General features: G+C 40.3%; 1 protein-coding gene across 4 annotated transcripts in view; it reads left to right on the top strand.

The window, feature by feature from the left end:
• The window catches only part of VTI1A (vesicle transport through interaction with t-SNAREs 1A), a 352,284-nt gene that overhangs the window by 20,958 nt on the left and 312,069 nt on the right, over positions 1–19,257 (top strand). For all 4 annotated transcript variants that reach the window (XM_050958228.1, XM_050958227.1, XM_050958231.1 and 1 more), the window contains exon 3: positions 2,312–2,422. In XM_050958228.1, the coding sequence (XP_050814185.1) occupies positions 2,312–2,422 (111 nt within the window). The remainder of the gene's footprint in view (positions 1–2,311; positions 2,423–19,257) is intronic.

Below are 19,257 nucleotides of genomic sequence, written 5' to 3'. Positions count from 1 at the left end.
CCACTGTACCAAATAACAGATTCCACTTAATATACTTGAGTTTACACTTTCAAAATCAGGAGTAAAACACAAACTGTCAAAATCCCTTTGGAAAATGTGGCTTAAGGGCAGAAATCCACCTCCAGGTATTAATGATCATTGTCTGTAAAAGCCACTGTAAAGCTAGAGAAACAAGATCACCTTAAAATAGAAACTGCAATATAGTCAAACACATTGCCCTATCTAGAAGATGAGTAAAAAAATGACCCTCCAGATCTTTGCCATCTCTACCACTCAAAGTCTCCAACCAAAATCTATTTAAAATTACAGAAGATTTACAACCTGGAGTATTTCTTACCTTGTCCTTAGCGTGTCCAGGGGAAATGAAGATCACACCCTGTTAAATGAGGTAGCGGGAAAGTGAACAATTCCTTATCCCCAGAGCTTGGTTGGTCATAAAAATTTCCCAGAAGAACAAAGATTGGTGATGAAAACTTTTCCGTAAGCAAGTCAATGAGAGATTCAAGCCCTGCTCAGAAAGACACACTATAGAAAGGGAAGTTTGAAGGGGCATATGTATCTTCAGGGCTAATGGAGTACATTTATTTGGGAAAATAATACTAGAGACTTGAAAATAGGAATTGCCTGATGTTATTAACTAGTTACAACATTTAACTTAGAGATGAGCAGGGCAAGACCATTTGCAGATTTACCCATCTTTGCATGCTTAATACCCTCTTCAGAATTCAAACACAGATTCAAAGCCTGGTAAATTAGACTCATACTTAGAAATCCAGTTTCTTGGAGGAACACTAAATCAAATTGAGATAGTTACTGAAATCCAAATCCTGGGAGTTACTTTTAAGGTGAGCCGTTTTCCATACACAGCTTTGATAAATGTTTTGGTGGAATCCCTGTCAGGTCCATCTAGTCAATCCCCTTCCCTTTCTAGGGTCACGGTTGAAAAATTGTTATGAAAAACTGCAGCACTGGATTTGTGATTAGGCCTAAATGTCCCAGGATAGTGATCGTCAACTCTCCTGGATGGTGCATAGAACCTGAGTAAATGGGTCTGAGGTTGGGCAGTTTTTTTCACCCGAGTAACAGGTTATAGTCCAACAGGATTTGCTTGGTGGCCTGGTAACTCTTTTTTGTTTGCTTGTTTGTTGAGAGGAACAAAGATTTTTTCCAGTTGCATTTCATAGGCTTTTTCCCTTTGATCTTTTAAATCTCAATATCTCTATAGTTAAGCAGAGGTTTCACATGACAGATTTTTCTTAGCTATCCACTGAAACTGGTGCTATGCAAGACATTTAAATTACAACCACTAACTTTCAGTTTTGGAAAGTTGGGCCTAAGACAAAGAATAATATAGAAGTAAAACTTTCTTTATATATTTATTTCTCTTTATTACCAGAAAATCATTTAGAGAAACTATGCCGTACAATTTCCCATTAAGTAGCATATGCGTTCTGAATAGATCAGGCTGAATGACTTTTAAGTGAATATTTTGTAAATCCATTGATTAAATCCAGTGCCTTTCCTGTGGCATGAGGCTGAAATTTCAAACTGGAAATAGTGTTTTCTAAATAAATGCTTATCTAGCTCTTAAAAAATTCTGCAAATATCAGCTTGGGACTTTACCTAAATGAAAGACATTTCTCTTCCTGTGCCGTACTGCCATGGCTGAGATCAGTGGAAAATGAGTAAATATTGTCCAGCGTGCCTACCGCTATTGTGGAAAGGTACTATTTTTTTTTCTGTTTTTTCTTTGTTTGTTTTTTTAGAAGTGAACTGAAAGCAGTATTTTAAAAAGTAGATAATGGATTCTTCACTGTGGCAAAATACTATTTCTAAACAGGCAGCAGCATACTAAGGAGGCTGCAGTCCAATGGATAGAGCAAATAATTAGCAGCTACACCATTCCTGGGTTCTAATTACACCTCTGCCTCAATATAACGCTGTCCTTGGGAGCCAAAAAATCTTACAGTGTTATAGGTGAAACCATGTTATACTGAACTTGCTTTGATCCACCGGAGTGCGCAGCCCTGCCCCCTCCTCCGCCCCCCCGGAGCACTGCTTTACCGCGTTATATCCAAATTCATGTTATACTGGGTGGTGTTATATTGAGGTAATGGTGTACTTCTGATTCACTCTGACTTTGGGCAGTTTCCTTGAGTGGCAGCGCACTTAACAAGAGGGAGGAAAAGGTAATCAGAAGACCATGCTGAAAGCTAGAGGCTGTCACTGAAATTTCATATATAAATGTGAACAAAACAAGGAGGTAGATGGACATAAAATAAACTTAAGTCTCTCTCCTGTTTTTCACTAGCTTGAACAGATGGAACTTGAAGTTCGTGAAATCCCCGCCCAAAGCCGAGGAATGTACAGCAGTAGAATGAGGAGCTACAAACAAGAAATGGGAAAACTTGAAGCAGATTTCGTGAGTATATTTACATATGATAAAGGATGGCATTTAAGGAGAAACTTACTTTAGTGTAACTGTGTTTCAGAATGAAGTAATCACTTTCCTCCATTTCCCCAACTTTCTCCAATCAACTCCACATGGGCAGACTTTGGGGGAGAGAATAGTCTTAACTCATGCAAGGGTGGAAAGAGCTCTCCTCTTCCTGTCCACAAATGCAGTCATATCTGCGCAGAGTTCTTATGTGGAGAAAAACCTCCCTAATCGTTTGCTAGTCTGCAGTCCCAGTTAAACTCTGCAGACTACTTGCACCTACCATTGTGTGTCCCCCGGCCCTTCTTCCGCCCCCCATCTCTCTCTGTCCACACTCTTCTAGCCCTGTTTCTTGGCAAGAACTCAGTAGCAGACCATTGTACTTATACTATGAGAAGTCACTTAATTTTACAGGGTATTATAAACTTATGAGACTAGTACGAAGTACCACGTTTATAAGTTACCAGTTATAAACTACACTTTTCAAATGAAATGAATCCCAAGTTCACTTCATTACTCAATATCCATGATTTCTTTTCCTTTATGTTCGGATACTCATTGGCTATTTTGCAAATCAGTTATCCTCAGTGGATCTTTCAGGTACCAAATGCAAACTAGCATGGTTCTCCTGTCTGGGTGCTTGTGTTATAGCCTGCAAGCCACTGGTCCTGTTTCTTTTGACTTTAAAATAGCGAATGGATTTGTTGTACACACAAAATTGCTTCTAAAAGGGCTGGCTGAATACTTCAAATCCATCAGCTATTTCTTTCTGGGTGTAAGTAGTACATGTGACACTATAGGGTAAGCAGCTTAATGCTCCATTGCATCCTGAGGGTTGGGCACCAGGCTGACAAAGAGTGCTATCTGTAGTTGGGGAGTGAACTTTACTATATAGGTTGAGAACCCCCTATGTCTTCATGGAAACTCCTGGCCCCTTTCTTACCCCCTGCCATGCTCTAAACAGCTCAGAGAAGGGAGATTAGCCATGTCACCTTCACAGGGAGAAACTGGAATTGGGTAGGAGGTGAGGGCCCAGTGAGAACAGACTGGGATCTGTATAGTGATGAAACAGGGTTGCTTGTGGGAAGAGAAGGAATGAGAGGGGCCTACGACTGAGCAAGAGAAAATAAGTGATGGAAGAGCCTTGGATGGGGATGAGGGAATGCAAAAAGCACAGAGAGAGAAGAAAAGAGGGAATAGATCAAAGTGATGGAAAAAAACAAGGAAGATATTTACCAGAAAAATGGAGGAAAAGAGTAAAGGATGGAAAAGAGAATGAAAAAAGCAATAGTTATGATTAGTAGTATGTTATGAGAGCCGAATGGTTCAGTTCACTGCCGCCACTGTAGCTAAGGTGACAAAAGCGTTTGCATTCTAATACTTGTTTTCAGACACTGATAATTTTCACAAGTTTTTGCTTACCAGGCTGAGATTCTTTCAGGCTTGCTCTTTACCCAAAGGTGAAGTTTCTGGGAAAGTTGACGTAACGGTGGTTTAGCAGTGCGTTCAAGCAGACAAGGGAGGAAAATACGGCATAAACTCTCTTGGCTTTTTGAGATGCTCTAATAGTATAGTGAGTGGGGGAAAGCAGCTGAAAATTTTCATTGAAATGTAAAAGCCTTTTGAATACTCTTGTGAAAATCATCTTGACTGAGTTGTGATCTGTTGGTTGTAAGCAAAGAGTTTACAGCCTAATAGGAGCGCTAGATGACAGCTGGAAAATGTGATGGTAAGTACGTGCCTTCTGAAACAAATGCACTTTTACTGCAGTTGAGGGTAAGTTTCTAATTGGGAATGCTGCAGTTTATGAGCAGGATTTTCTTAGTCTCACTTCTCGAGGTTTGCTGCTCTTCCAAAAGATGCATGCACGTGTGGGCTGGCAGATTTAGACATCGTTCTTTATAAGTGGAATTGGAAACTCAACCTGGATCCCATTTACATTGGCTACTCCTACTCTTCTTTACTGTGTGAAGGAAAATGAAGCTGTAAGTGGGCATTTATCAATCAGCAGAATACTGGGGCTCGAGCCTAGTACTTCATTTTGGGACTAAACAAGAGGTGGGCAAACTACAGCCTGTGGGACCATCCTGCCCGACCCTTGAGCTCCAGGTTGAGGAGACTAGCCCCAGCCTCTCCCCCACTGTCCCTCCTCCCCTACAGCCTCAGCTCACCAGCAGCGCTCTGGGTGGTGTGACTGCGCGCTCCTACAGGGCAGTGCGGCAACGTGTCTGGCGCTGGGTGGCGCGGCTGCCAAACATGCTGCTTTAAGCGGCATGGTAAGAGAGCGAAGAGCTGGGGAGTTAGATAAGGGGCAGGGGGTCCTGGGGGGAGTCAGGGGACAGGGATCAGAGGGCAGTTGGATGGGGCAGAGGTTCTGGTGGGGGGCAGTCAGGGGACGGGGAACAGGAGGGGTTGGATAGGTGTGGAAGTCTCAGGGGGCCTCTCAGGGGATGAGGGTGTGGCTAGGGGTTGGGGCAGTCAGGGGACAGGAAGTGGGGGGGTTGGATAGGGGGTAAGATTCCAGGGGAGTGGTTAGGTTCGGGGGGGGCCTCAGGATGGGGCAGTCAGGGGACAAGCAGCAGGGGGGGTTGGATGGGTTGGAGGTTCTGAGGGGGGCAGTCAGAGGGTGGGAAGTAGGAGAGGTCGGATTTGGGGTGGGGACCAGGCTGTTTCGGGAGGCACAGCCTTCCCTACCTGGCTCTCCATACAGTTTGGCAACCCTGATGTGGCTCTCATGCCAAAAAGTTTGCCCACCCCTGGACTAAATACAGGGGCTTAGAAGATTTTGTCTTTTTTTTTTTTTAACTGAGAGGACTTTGGTTTAATCAGTTCTCTTCTATGTTTTGAAACATAATGATTATAGCTGTGGATGGCCCTCTCTTGGCCACTTACCTATGTAATTTAAGTAGAAGAACGTGAAAGCTGATTTAAGACTCATACTGTCTCTTCAAAGTGAATTGCATAAAGCATCTGGATCAGCACTTCTCTCAAACTTTAAAATGAATGACATAACTGGGACTGCAAGTTTAATTTTATACACATTGTAATAAAAAGAAAATCTATTCTGTCAAGTTTTTTGTATGTCTGACAGAGTCCTGAAGACTTACCTCAGCTCAAGCAGTTATTGAAACCAACGTTTCGGCAATATTCTTAAAACTTAAGAGCAGGATGGATTAATTCTGCAGATGGTTAGATCCTTTATTTGTAAAGGAGAGGGCGTTTAGGTTGAGTGATGGCAGACTGTTTCCAGATGGGAAGTCCACTGGCATTTAGGTTGTGCTGGCCAAAGTGGCGAGAAACTGGGTTGACATTGGACTGTGAATGGTTCCTTTACCTCATTGTATGACATTGTCATATAGTCATTGGGCATCTTGATGATTGGACGATACTTCTTGTAGACATTCGTAAATGTTCTACACTTGCTAAGTCTTGAAGTATATTTTGAAATTATATGAATCTTTTAACCTAGTGCAGTCACACTCTGAAAGGTGACTCTAAAAACGGCCTTGTAGGGTTTTGTTAATTGTGCCTCTGTAACAGGGTGCTGGCCTAAGAGGCACTGAACCAGAACCTGCTAGCGCAGCTCCCATCAAGGGGAACTGATTGGAGCTGGCAAGGTGCGGCTCATTAAAGGAGCTGAAGAATAATTACCCGTGAACCTGCTGGGGAGAAGACCTCTAAAGCTCGCAGGAAGGAAGTGGAAAGGGGGGGAACGGAGGAGTAAGGAGTGAGGAACTGCTGCTCCTAGCTAGCAACAGGAACTGGCTGTCCCCTGGGTGGCTACCTAACTCCTATTGAATTGTACGGAGTTGCATATAGATGGGAACGAACACAGGGAAATAAAAGGACACTAGGTTTTGCAAAGTAAGAGGTCTCCGGCTGATTTGTACCGCGAGCGATGAAGTTCTCGTCTACAGCCTCGTAAGCTAACTTCCAGATATAGGTGGAGTTTTTTCTTGGTGCCAGCCTTGCTAGCTCAACCTGAGCTTTCAGAATCTGACTGTTCTTTCCCACACATCACTGCTATAAAGATTATGCAGTTGGAACTAATCTTCCATACACATCTGTGCAGTTTTAAGTTCAGATTACGCCCCTAGCAATCCCTGTGCAACTTCATAGTTTTCAGTAGGATTGCACAGGTGTAACTGATAGCTCTGTAATTGGAATAAATGGTGCCCAAGAAGGAATAGCATCTAACTCACTCACTCTTGGCTGCGTTGGCTCTGCAGGTCTAATGAAATTTAAAAACAGTAACTTATTTTTGTCATTAAAGTAAGCAGATTCCATGGGACTCTGACTAGATACGGGGCAGATGCAGATGGTACTGTCTTTTATTAGTCACATCTCACCGTGTAAGAAATTCCAGCCATTGAGGGTCTGATTCCGATACCATGACTCGGGTTGTACAGCAGCTTATTCCTAAGGATCCCCTTAATTTCAAGTAAGTTCCTTACTTGTGTAGTAGGTTACTATTCATCATGAAGGAGGACATGAGAAGCTGACCCATAAAAGGTCAAGCTCTATTAAAGTTTTGTACTAAAAATACCATCAGTAAACTCTTACATAACCCTTTTATGCGGATACAAGTAATGTAGGTAAACTTAAGTTTTAATAGCTCTTTTTAAAAATGAAATACACCCTAGTGAGTATCAGCTAGGAGTGAGCCTTTACTGCTGTTGAATCCAGAATCTGGTAATGCTAAAGGTAATATAAAATGTCACTACTTGTTTATGTTGCGGAATGTGCTTGCAGTTTATGTATGCCATGGTAAGGGCTCTATCTTGTGGCTAAATGTGGAGTTGCATACTGCTTGTTTTTGCTTGGCAGAAAATCTCTTAACTAAAGCCCTAGGGCCACCTCTTAAAGGAACACTCAACTTGAAATCCACTCACTTATAAGGGGCTTCAGTTACGTTACCTGCCTCTCAGTCCCTCCACCACTGTCTGTTTTACAGTTGCATTTGTTAAATGTTTTTTCTTCCCTGGATGCTGTGTGAAGGACCCACCTGAATAGTGACAACAGACTATGACGGACTTCGCTATCGAATGCTCAAAAGTCTAAAAGTGAAAACATGTTTTTTTGTCATCTTTTGGTTATAGTGATCTTAGATAGTAATACTTCAGAGAAAAATAGAGCATGCTTAATTAAAAAAAACAAACACTTTTCTCTGTTTGACAATATCCCTTTAAACACTGATGTTTTATAGAACCGGATGGCACAGGTAATGGAATATTGAGCTTTCTCATCTGAATCCATTCTAAACTGGTGTTGGACACAAGTTGTACTTCAGAATTAGCACTAACTGAAAATTATTATTAATTTATTTGTATTATAATAAAGCCTAGCAGCCCCATCATAGACCCGGGACCCCATTGTGCTAGGTGCGGTTGCAAACAAAAACAAAAACTCCTTCTCCCAAAGAGTGTACAATAGTGGACAAGAGAGAGCAGATACAGACAGACAGACAGGGAAGTACAAGCAAACAATGAGATAATATTGGTTCACCATGCTAGGTTGTGGCTCATTTTCTAGCAGACAAATATCCATGTTACAGAAATGAATACCAAATAACCATTCCTCAAAACTGTGATTAATAGGTCTGGGTAAAACTGCCAGCATGCATTCCAAAGAACTGCAGACATAGGAGCTGTTGTTCGTCTACCATTATGCCCTCTGGATTGGATTGAGACAAAACTTTAATGGACAAAACTTTGGACTGTTGCCTCTAATGTTGTATCTTGTCTGTGGGTAAACAGAGCAGGGTCATGAGTGTTGATTTCAGCATGTTCCAAAGGTTAACTTAAATATTTTTTTCCTCCACCCTAGGAAGTCTGTATGTGCATGTTATGTAACTATTATTTTTTCTTACTCTCCACATTGCCTTCACATGTGCATTTTACAATACTGGCTGCATGTACTGTGGAGAACTTTTCTCACTGGAAAAAACTTTCCTTCTACTTGTAGTGCCAAAGTTGAGCTAGCCACCCCAAACTGTTCCATGGCTGTTGTCGTCTTCATGAAATAAATATAGCAGATCTCCTTGCTAAATGAAAGAATCCATTCCCATTCTGCACCAAATAACATGCAGAGCTGCAAGATACCTAACTGAGAGGCACTTTAACTGGAAGTTTAATGGACACTATTATACATAAAGAACACTTCTCTGTAGGAATATAAATAGTTGTAAGTGCCAGCTGTCCCAAAACTGGGTGTTTGTGTAAATAAAAAAACCCTACAACGAGTTTACACAGATGAAGAGGGCACATAAGCTACATTTTTGTCTAGACTAATAAGCTAATTTTCTTGTGTGCTCATAATCTACTTGTTCATCCCATCTTACACATTCAAAGTACTGTGGAAGCATTCCAGTCCATTTGTTTCTCAGTGTTTTTACTGATCATCACCTGTATAATATTAAAACGTATATACTGTAGCTGATTGGTCCCACAGCACCCTTCATATGTCACTTGTTGTCTTGACTTAGATTATGAGCTCTTCGGGACAGGGACTCAATTTGTATGTTTCTGTAGTGTGCCTGGTGCAATGGGGCCTTGACCCTGGTGGAAACTTCTGTACTGTAACAAAAATCTAAAGTACAAAAAAATCAGTACATGAAACAATCATTCCTTTAACACTCCATAACTATTGCCAAAATAAAAACTACAATAGAACACTTTGAATATCAAATAGGAAACTTAAATGGAAGATATGGGGAGAAGAAAGTAGCACTGTGGACAAATACATTGTGCAAGGATTTTAACAGTTACAGTAGAAGAACTATTTTTGAAGTTCTAGCACTATTGTAGCATAGTTGCATTTCAGCCAATAGCTTGATTTTTTTTCAAACTTGTAACTGGGGGGAAGTCTTTCCAATTGTGATGAATATTACAAAAACAACTCCTATCAGTAAGCTTTAAAAATACTTAGGAAGGTTGTCAGTGAGGCCACATCGAGGAGGGTTATGTCAGCTGGAGTTAGCTTTTTGTCATGTGACTTTAGTAATAAAGTACCATTTGAATCCAAAAACATTGACTTGGACCATGGTAATAAGTACACTTGTCAAATCCTGAGTTATCAAATACTACTTTCATGCTCCCACCCCTTCTTCTAGTCCACTCTTGTCCACCCTTACTGCCATCTATACTACTATTTGGAGATAAAAGAACACTTGCTAACCAGATTAGGTAGTGCCAGATATGTGTGAACCTAAATCCCTTTTCACTTTCTGGTCTAATTAAAATATCTAGGCTAACTCTTCTGCACCACATTGTTTCTGCTACATCATGTTTTCAATTTATTTCTAAAAGAGCAAGGCAGTGTTTTCTCTTGCGTATTTACAAATTGTGTTTTGAGCAGATGTGTATAACATGCAGCTTGGAGCTGAACCTACTTTTAAAAAAGAATTAGACTTAAGTCCCATCTACAGTAGGAAACGGACTCATTACAAACAAGTTGTTTGACGTTTCTTCAATTTAAATTTTGTTCACGCTAGTAAGAGAACTGTTTTCTGCACAGGTTCAGGGGAGAATAGGTTTCCCTGAACTTGTGCCGAAAGCAGTTTTACTGTTAGCATGGACACAATGAAGCTGATCTGACAAATTTCAAACTCTCTTCTGAAACTGATTTTTTCCATTGCATGGTGGCAATTAAACCATTTTCGAGCCTTAGTTCAGAGGAGCATATTACATTGAAACATCTGTACTGGGTTCATTTCTTACTATAAAAAGGTCTTGTTGCATGTCACCTATCTTCAATCATTGTCAAATACACTTTCCTTGGGGAGAAGAGAAGTTTATTTAATCACTTTAAAGCTGTGGATGAAACTGGACTATTGACAGGTTTTTACTTACAAAATGAGTTCGACTAAAGGTGAAAGAAGGCCAAGTGGATTTATTACTGTGTTTGTGTATGTAGGGGTCTCTCCACCCTCTGATCACGTCTGCTCATGTAAAAGGTTGAGAGTGCCTCTGCTGTAGCACTGTACGCTCAACAAGTGCCCTGTTTGGAAGGAACAGAAAATGGCTTTTCTCTTTATAACCATCCTCTGCAAAAATCTTCTACAGGAGCCATGTTGCTAGTTGGGGCCAAGAGCTGTGGTGGGATCAGTTGGGTACTGCATACTCTCCAGATTACTGAAATTGTGTGGCCTTTCCTCTCTCTGTACTTAGTCCCTCCTCCTCCCCAAAATACTCCCCCTTACAGATACGCAGTCAGGAAAATTCAAGAACCTCATGAGGTTTTTCCACACCTGTGTCCTCCTTTGAGGGTCTCTCTTGTGGGAGGAGACTGGCCATGAATTCCCATTCAGTAAATTATATCAGCTTTAATATCAATTAATTAGATATGACACAGAGGGGTTGTGAGAAAGGGGAAGGAGATGCAAAAGATTACTCTAGCATTACCCAAGCCCCAGACTGAATTTCTAAAGGGAGGCTAAGCCATAGTGTAACCTGGCTCAGTAGTAAAGCCTTAGGTACCTCTAAGGATCTGGAAAATTCACTCCTCTCTGCTTGCACCTTGAGAAAATTTATGGCATGGGTGTGTGAGTGAATGAGACTATTAGAGCGGCTGGATGGAATTGTTTCTCCATGAAACTTACTAGTGGTGATTCCCTCTTTTTAGAGAGAAGTGTGAAAAAGAAGAGTTAATATGCTTCATTGATGATTAGTCTCAGGGGTTATGATCATCTGAATTGCGATTCCTTAGGGACCAGTTCAGTGAAACAGCATTTATTTTTTGGTTTATAAACTTTAGGTATTATTTACAAAGATTTCTTCTGTGCATGATCAGTAAGCTAAGTCCAGTAATATGATTCCTAACAGGGGTGATGGGGAGGGTTGTGGGGGAGGGGGGACAAGTAAAAGGGAAAGTAGAGAACTGGGGTTATTGTTAATTTGCTTAAGGAATATTAATGCTCTCAACTAATTTCACCTTGATATTCTTGTACAATTCTTAATAAGGCTATTCAAAGATGTACAGAAATTTTCACCATGCCAACATGCAGGCATCTTGTTCTGGAAGAACCATCTCTAAATACTTCAGTTTCCATGACATTATCATTTTTCAGTCTTGGAGGGTGTCAACAACTATAATGCCAGTGTGGCGATGATGATAATGAGTTGAGTAAACCCCTGCCCCTCAGCAACTGGACTGACCCATTTATTTCATATAAACCTTCCTTCAGATCCTGGTGGCCTGTCTCGAATTTGAACTAGTGATCTAGAGATGAAAGGCATTGGGTCCCCTGAAACATCCAGTGCATTCCAGTTCTCTTTCATTGCACCCACAGAAAAGGTACTGTACCAGAGTAGGCTTAAAATCACTCAATTTTAGCATAAATTCACTTGCAATGTATCACTTATGCCATTTAGTGAAAAATCAATATGATGGTAATTAGGACTCTAGTTCAGAAGCAGTGTTGATTTCTGTCACCTGTCAATCTGCTCTATTACTCAATGTATAAAGATGCCTGGATGTTGGCAATGACCAGACTTTCCTTCTCACCATTCTACATTTTTGTTTCCCCATCTGTGCATAACAGTATGTGTTAAATCTTCCTTTGCTCAGCAAAGCTTCAAATCTTTTGCTTGCTCTTGTTTGTTCGTTCACATTGGCAGAAACAGCATCCAATCTAATTAATGTACTTCTAACTATCCACAAAGGTAACTTCATATAGAGGAAGTGTGATTCTGGTAGAGGAATGTGACTATAAAACTGACTTCATGACTTTAATATTTTATTCTCTCTCAGCGATTCCTTATCTATGTCAAATGATACTCTTCTACCTGGCAGCTCCAAAAAGAATCAAGTTGTTTTCATTCTGCCTCTGATATCCTCACCAGTAATAAAGATTCCACAGTTGGAACTCAGCTGTCAGTTTTGATGATGCATGAGGCAGAACAGAATCTAGCTTACTCTCCCATAGTCACATGGACTCCCTGGTACTAATAAAAGTAGAAACTTTTTTATTTTTGTCTCCAAAATGAATACATATGACTTCAGAAAATGCCAGGAGCTGGCAAATTGAGCAAGAAATATCATTTTTTACATAGTCACTTCTCTGATTATATTCATAATGTTTAAAATTCCTGAACAGGTTATAGACTCATAGACTCTAGGACTGGAAGGGACCTCGAGAGGTCATCGAGTCCAGTCCCCTGCCCTCATGGCAGGACCAAATACTGTCTAGACCATCCCTAATAGACATTTATCTAACCTACTCTTAAATATCTCCAGAGATGGAGATTCCACAACTTCCCTAGGCAATCTATTCCAGTGTTTAACTACCCTGACAGTTAGGAACTTTTTCCTAATGTCCAACCTAAATCTCCCTTGCTGCAGTTTAAGTCCGTTGCTTCTTGTTCTATCATTGGAGACTAAGGTGAACAAGCTTTCTCCCTCCTCCTGATGACACCCTTTTAGATACCTGAAAACTGCTATCATGTCCCCTCTCAGTCTTCTCTTTTCCAAACTAAACAAACCCAGTTGTTTCAGCCTTCCTTCATAGGTCATGTTCTCAAGACCTTTAATCATTCTTGTTGCTCTTCTCTGGACCCTCTCCAATTTCTCCACATCTTTCTTGAAATGCGGTGCCCAGAACTGGACACAATACTCCAGTTGAGGCCTAACCAGCGCAGAGTAAAGCGGAAGAATGACTTCTCGTGTCTTGTTTACAACACACCTGTTAATGCATCCCAGAATCACTGTTTGCTTTTTTTGCAACAGTATCACACTGTTGACTCATATTAAACTTGTGGTCTACTATGACCCCTAGATCTCTTTCTGCCATACTCCTTCCTAGACAGTCTCTTCCCATTCTGTATGTGTGAAACTGATTGTTCCTTCCTAAGTGGAGCACTTTGCATTTATCTTTATTGAACTTCATCCTGTTTACCTCAGACCATTTCTCCAATTTGTCCAGATCATTTTGAATTTTGACCCTGTCCTCCAAAGCAGTTGCAATCCCTCCCAGTTTGGTATCATCTGCAAACTTAATAAGCATGCTTTCTATGCCAACATCTAAATCGTTGATGAAGATATTGAACAGAGCCGGTCCCAAAACAGACCCCTGCGGAACTCCACTTGTTATATCTTTCCAGCAGGATTGGGAGCCATTAATAACTACTCTCTGAGTACGGTTATCCAGCCAGTTATGCACCCACCTTATTGTAGCCCCATCTAAATTGTACTTTCCTAGTTTATCTATAAGAATATCATGTGAGACCGTATCAAATGCCTTACTAAAGTCTAAGTATATCACATCCACCGCTTCTCCCTTATCCGCAAGGCTCGTTATCCTATCAAAGAATGCTATCAGATTAGTTTGACACAATTTGTTCTTTACAAATCCATGCTGGCTATTCCCTATCACCTTACCACCTTCCAAGTGTTTGCAGATGATTTCTTTAATTACTTGCTCCATTATCTTCCCTGGCACAGAAGTTAAACTAACTGGTCTGTAGTTTCCTGGGTTGTTTTTATTTCCCTTTTTATAGATGGGCACTATATTTGCCCTTTTCCAGTCTTCTGGAATCTCCTCCGTCTCCCATGATTTCCCAAAGATAATAGCTAGAGGCTCAGATATCTCCTCTATTAACTCCTTGAGTATTCTAGGATACATTTCATCAGGCCCTGGTGACTTGCAGGCATCTAACTTTTCTAAGTGATTTTTTACTTGCTCTTTTTTTATTTTATCTTCTAAACCTACCCTCTTCCTGTAAGCATTCACTATATTATACATTCCTTCAGACTTGTCAGTGAAAACCGAAAGAAAGAAGTCATTAAGCATCTCTGCCATTTCCAAGTCTCCCGTTACTGTTTCCCCCTCCTCACTGAGCAGTGGGCCTACCCTGTCCTTGGTATTCCTCTTGCTTCTAATGTATTGATAAAAAGTCTTCTTGTTTCCCTTTATTCCTATAGCTAGTTTGAGCTCATTTTGTGCCTTTGCCTTTCTAATCTTGCCTCTGCATTCCTGTGTTGTTTGCCTATATTCGTCCTTTGTAATCTGACCTAGTTTCCATTTTTTTATATGACGCCTTTTTATTTTGTAGGTCACGCAAGATCTCGTGGTTAAGCCAAGGTGGTCTTTTGCCACATTTTCTATCTTTCCTAACCATCGGAATAGCTTGCTTTTGGGCCCTTAATAGCATCCCTTTGAAAAACTGCCAACTCTCCTCAGTTGTTTTTCCCGTCAGTCTTGATTCCCATGGGACCTTACCTATCAGCTCTCTGAGCTTACCGAAATCCGCCTTCCTGAAATCCATTGTCTGTATTTTGCTGTACTCCCTTCTACCCTTCCTTAGAATTGCAAACGCTATGATTTCGTGATCACTTTCACTCAAGCTTCCTTCTACTTTCAAATTCTCAATGAGTTCCTCCCTATTTGTTAAAATCAAGTCTAGAACAGCTTCCCCCCAGTAGCTTTTTCAACTTTCTGCAATAAAAAGTTGTCTGCAATGCAGTCCAGGAACTTATTGGATAGTCTGTGCCCCGCGGTGTTATTTTCCCAACATATATCTGGATAGTTGAAGTCCCCCATCATCACCAAATCTTGGGCTTTGGATGATTTTGTTAGTTGTTTGAAAAAAGCCTCATCCACCTCTTCCACCTGATTAGGTGGCCTGTAGTAGACTCCCAGCACAACATCACCCGTGTTTTTTACCCCTTTTATTTATTTACCCCTTCATTTGTGTTTGGCTACAGAATAAGGAGAGACCTGAGCTACTGATAATGTTTTGACATTAGAAGGATTAATTATAGAGCTTTTTAAACTTCTTTTTTAGTTTGTTCAGACACTGACACTAGATGGCACTGTTTGTTTGCAAAGCAAGTCTTTTTTTTTTTCTTTCCTTTTTTCTATTTGGTAGTAACTGAAATTACTGTTTCATGAATAAAATATTTCTAATGGGATTTGCATTTCTATATTGGCTGAAGATACTGTGTTGTATGTTTTATTAACCAGCCCAGTGCAACTGTCAGCCTATTAAAGAGATCCAATGGACCCTGTTTAGCTAAATAAACTAAATAAGTCCAATTCGTCAAATTGTGTTCCTGGCTGTTTATTTTCCATTCTTTTGATGTACAGTTTATTTTAAGTTAAAGTTGCGTAGATTTAAAAATTAATGGGGAAAGTAGAATTTAGTGTTTGGAACATGGAAAGACTAATTGCTGTGGTCCAAAATAGCTTTGCTTTTAAGGTGAAGTTGCTCTTTGGCAAATGGTCAACTTTTTATTGATGACTGATTAATTGCCCCATGCCAAAAATTGTTTTGATAAATAAATGGTATATGGCCTCTTTTATCTGCTTGTTGAAGTCTATGTGGCTTTCATTAAACAAAACTTTAAATAGGAGCATAATTTTTTTTAGGAAGTAACTATCATACATAAACAAATACATAAACCATTTGATTGCAAAATGTTGGGGGGGGATTAGTATTCATATTTTAAGGAGATATATTTTCTCTATTACTGAAATAACTATTGCATGATAGTAGTCATTTTGTAAAGTAAATAATACTCTGACACTACGAAAATGCTGTCGGGCTAATTCTTTATATTGTATGTTGTGGTGGTGATACTCAGTAGCAGTACTGAATCTTTGTTCTTTCTACTCTACTATTTCAGAGCTGTTTTACTTAGCTTGTTTTTACAGCAGAATTTTGCTATAGATTCGTGTAAGGTGAACTATGTATTTGTGCTAAAGCTGTTAGCATGTGGGGAACTATTCTATGAAACCTCTTTAAAGATTGTTGTCAAAAAGCAAATATATTTCTACTTTTGTTAGCATGAGAAGGGAGAGGAATGGTGGTGAGTGGTAGCTATTTTCCTTTCTGGTGATTTCCCAAACACTGTTTTTGAGATGTTCTGTATTAACTTTTGCTTGTTTTCCAGGAGATTGAACTTGCACAGTATCATGTATTGCATAATTTTACTTCTGTATTCTTGTGTTACCAAAAAACGGAACACTGGATTTTAATACAACAAAAACCACATTTCAGTCAAATTGCTTTTTTTAGTTTTCCAGATAAGTCCATGATATAATGGACTAAATAAAAGCTTTGCTAGGAACTAAATTGTATGCCTAAACTTTGTGGTGGTAAAGTTTGTCAACAGAAATCACATGATCAGTGAATTCTGCTGTCTCTCTTTTTTCACTACTATACTGGAATATTGTCAAAATTGCTGTTCACTTTAAGGGGAAATTTTACAGATATTTTTAGAAAAGCTATCAATATTGAGTGAAATACTATTTTTCTATACAGATGAATTCCTGAAATAAGTTTTTGAGACAAATGTAAGTCTAAGTCATTCTATTTAATTGCTAAAACATACAAGTGTCAACTTGTTATCCCTGTGATGTAGCCAGCTGATTATGTGTACAGCACTGATATGCCATAAATGGCACAGAAGTAGAGGGTACTTTCTGCTATATTACAGCATTACATAATCTAGTAGACTAAATGATGTGGACAATGCCTTGAAATGGACATGTGTTTTTATTCATTTGGGAATATGTCCTTGCTTTCCAGAATAAGGTTGGTGAGGGCAAGTGGATTAGACTAGTTTTTCTCCTGGTGATTATTCCTGAATCTATTTTTTTTGGGGGGGAGGGGAACATTAAAGGGATTGAATACCTCTACTCCGCATTTGCAATTTAGCATGTAGTACCTGTCCTTATCGATCAGAGTCCCACTGTGCTAGGTGCTGGCAACAAAAACACATAACAAAATTATGGGCCCAGCCCCATGGAGCTTACAGTCTTACATTGACTTGCAATGTGCACAGAGGTGGAGAATAACTGGCTACTTCAAGGAAATTCAACATCAAAAATACATATGCTGTGTATTTTGCTTACCTGGAAACTTAACTTTTGTGTATGTTGATAACAAGCAGACCAATAGACTTGGGCCTCTTTAATCCTTCATCTCCATTTTATGTTTGGTATCAGGGTAGCCATGCTGTGAAAATTAGGGGCGTTCTAGCACTTGACAATCCTTGTGGTGGCCTCACTCATAAACAAGGGGATGCTCAATACAAAAAAAAAATAGGAAGGGCAGAAGAGTAAAAGCAGACATTGAACAGGAGTATGCCCTTTCTCCACCGTAGATTAACAGATCAAATCCAGACAGAGTTGGTTGAGGATGAAAGCTGTTTCCATCTGATGGTTATTAATGCCCGATGTGAAATGAAGTTGGTGGCCTCAGTCCACTTCCCAGTGGACAGGTGTTTGCATCACATAGACAATCTGGCCTACTAGTCCTAGCAGGAGTTGGGTCTAGTGGGCAGAGCAGGCGTCCAAGTTGGGGAACGAAGCCAAGGGGCAGCGCCAGAGTCAACTGCTAATTACCAGAGCCAAGAGTCAAGCCAGAGTTGGAACCAGGAATCAAAGCTGCAGATCAGAGCTGAGATCAGATACCAAATGCTGGATCCAAGGGTCAAGCCAAAGTCAGGGTCGGAATTTGGAGGTCAGGGTTGGAGTCAGGGCTGGTAACTAATGACTGGAAGCAAGGCTTAAGGGCAGGAGCTGGAGGAGAGGCAAGGATCAAGCATTCAGCATGAGCATGATGGGAACAGGAAAGAAGATAGGAGTAGAGCAGGAATAAGAAATGGCTGAGTCCAGGAGACAGGTATAAGTAAGGTCCAACTCAGCCACAACAGGGAATCACCATGTTGCTCAGACAAACTTCCTGTGCCACCTCCTGGCTTAAGAAGTGTAATTGGACCAGTTGATGGAGCTCAGTGTTCCTCCAATCAGGGGTCCCATTGGTGGTACCTTGGCTGAGGCTGTAGTCCTTCTAGTTTCTCAGACCACCAGGTTTTAGCAGACACAGAGTGGAGGCCAGGATGTAATGGCTGTCTGGGGACTCCAAGGTCTGGGTTCAAGACCCAAGACATCGCACTCTGCTACAGCAACTTGACCAAGTAGGACACTGCATTACTCACTCACTCCAGCATTGGTATTTTTTGGTCAGAGTAGAAAAACATTAGCTAGGCTGTAGGGGAAGGTTCTGTTCAGCTGCTACACCTATTCTATAGGGAGCCCAGTACAAAGCCTATTAAAGTCAAAGAAGACAGATTCCTATTGTTTTCAGGTGGGCGTTGATCATACCCTACATAAATAGAAAACTACAGTATCTAAGGCTGTCTATATAGCACCTATCAGACACATCAATTCACATGCACAAACCTTTGTTCTAGGTTTAAATCAAGTATTTATGTGTGACCTTCAACAGCTGTCTAGGATACATAGCCAGACAGTACTGAAGCCATTCGTTTTTGAATGATTCAGGAAAAGTTGTTTTTTAATCTTGTTTTATTTTAAATTGTGCATTAACAGAACTTCATTAATTTCTAGTTGAGCAACTTCTTAAAATGAGGCGAATCAGTTAACACACATCAGAAGCTATGGGCTTGCTCAAGTACTTACACTTTGAGTGTAAGCTTTTGGGAGCAGGAACCATCTTTTTGTACTGTATTTGTACAGCACCTAGCATAATGGGGTCCTCATTCATGACTGATGCTCCTAGGTTTTACAATAATACAAAACACAAATAATAGATTAAAAAATATTTGTAGTCTCATATGGTGAGAATAAGGTTGCCAAGTCCACAAGTTTTGTGTAACTGTGGGTATTTTTTTTTCTTCTCTGGTAATTATAGGTTAGTTTTGTTGTTATGGGTAGCTGTACATTGAACTATCATTTAAATTACTTGGGGCTTTTTAAATTACATTGCCAGCATCTCCAAAAGAGTGAAATATATTTTTTCTAGGGTTATGATAAAAAAAGGTCAAGGTTAAATCAGGGGTAGCTAATCTCAATT

This window comes from Gopherus flavomarginatus, chromosome 6 (assembly GCF_025201925.1).
Source record: "Gopherus flavomarginatus isolate rGopFla2 chromosome 6, rGopFla2.mat.asm, whole genome shotgun sequence".
NCBI lineage: Eukaryota > Metazoa > Chordata > Testudines > Testudinidae > Gopherus > Gopherus flavomarginatus.
Note: the sequence above shows the minus strand (reverse complement) of the source record. Positions and strands in the feature narration are given on the sequence as shown.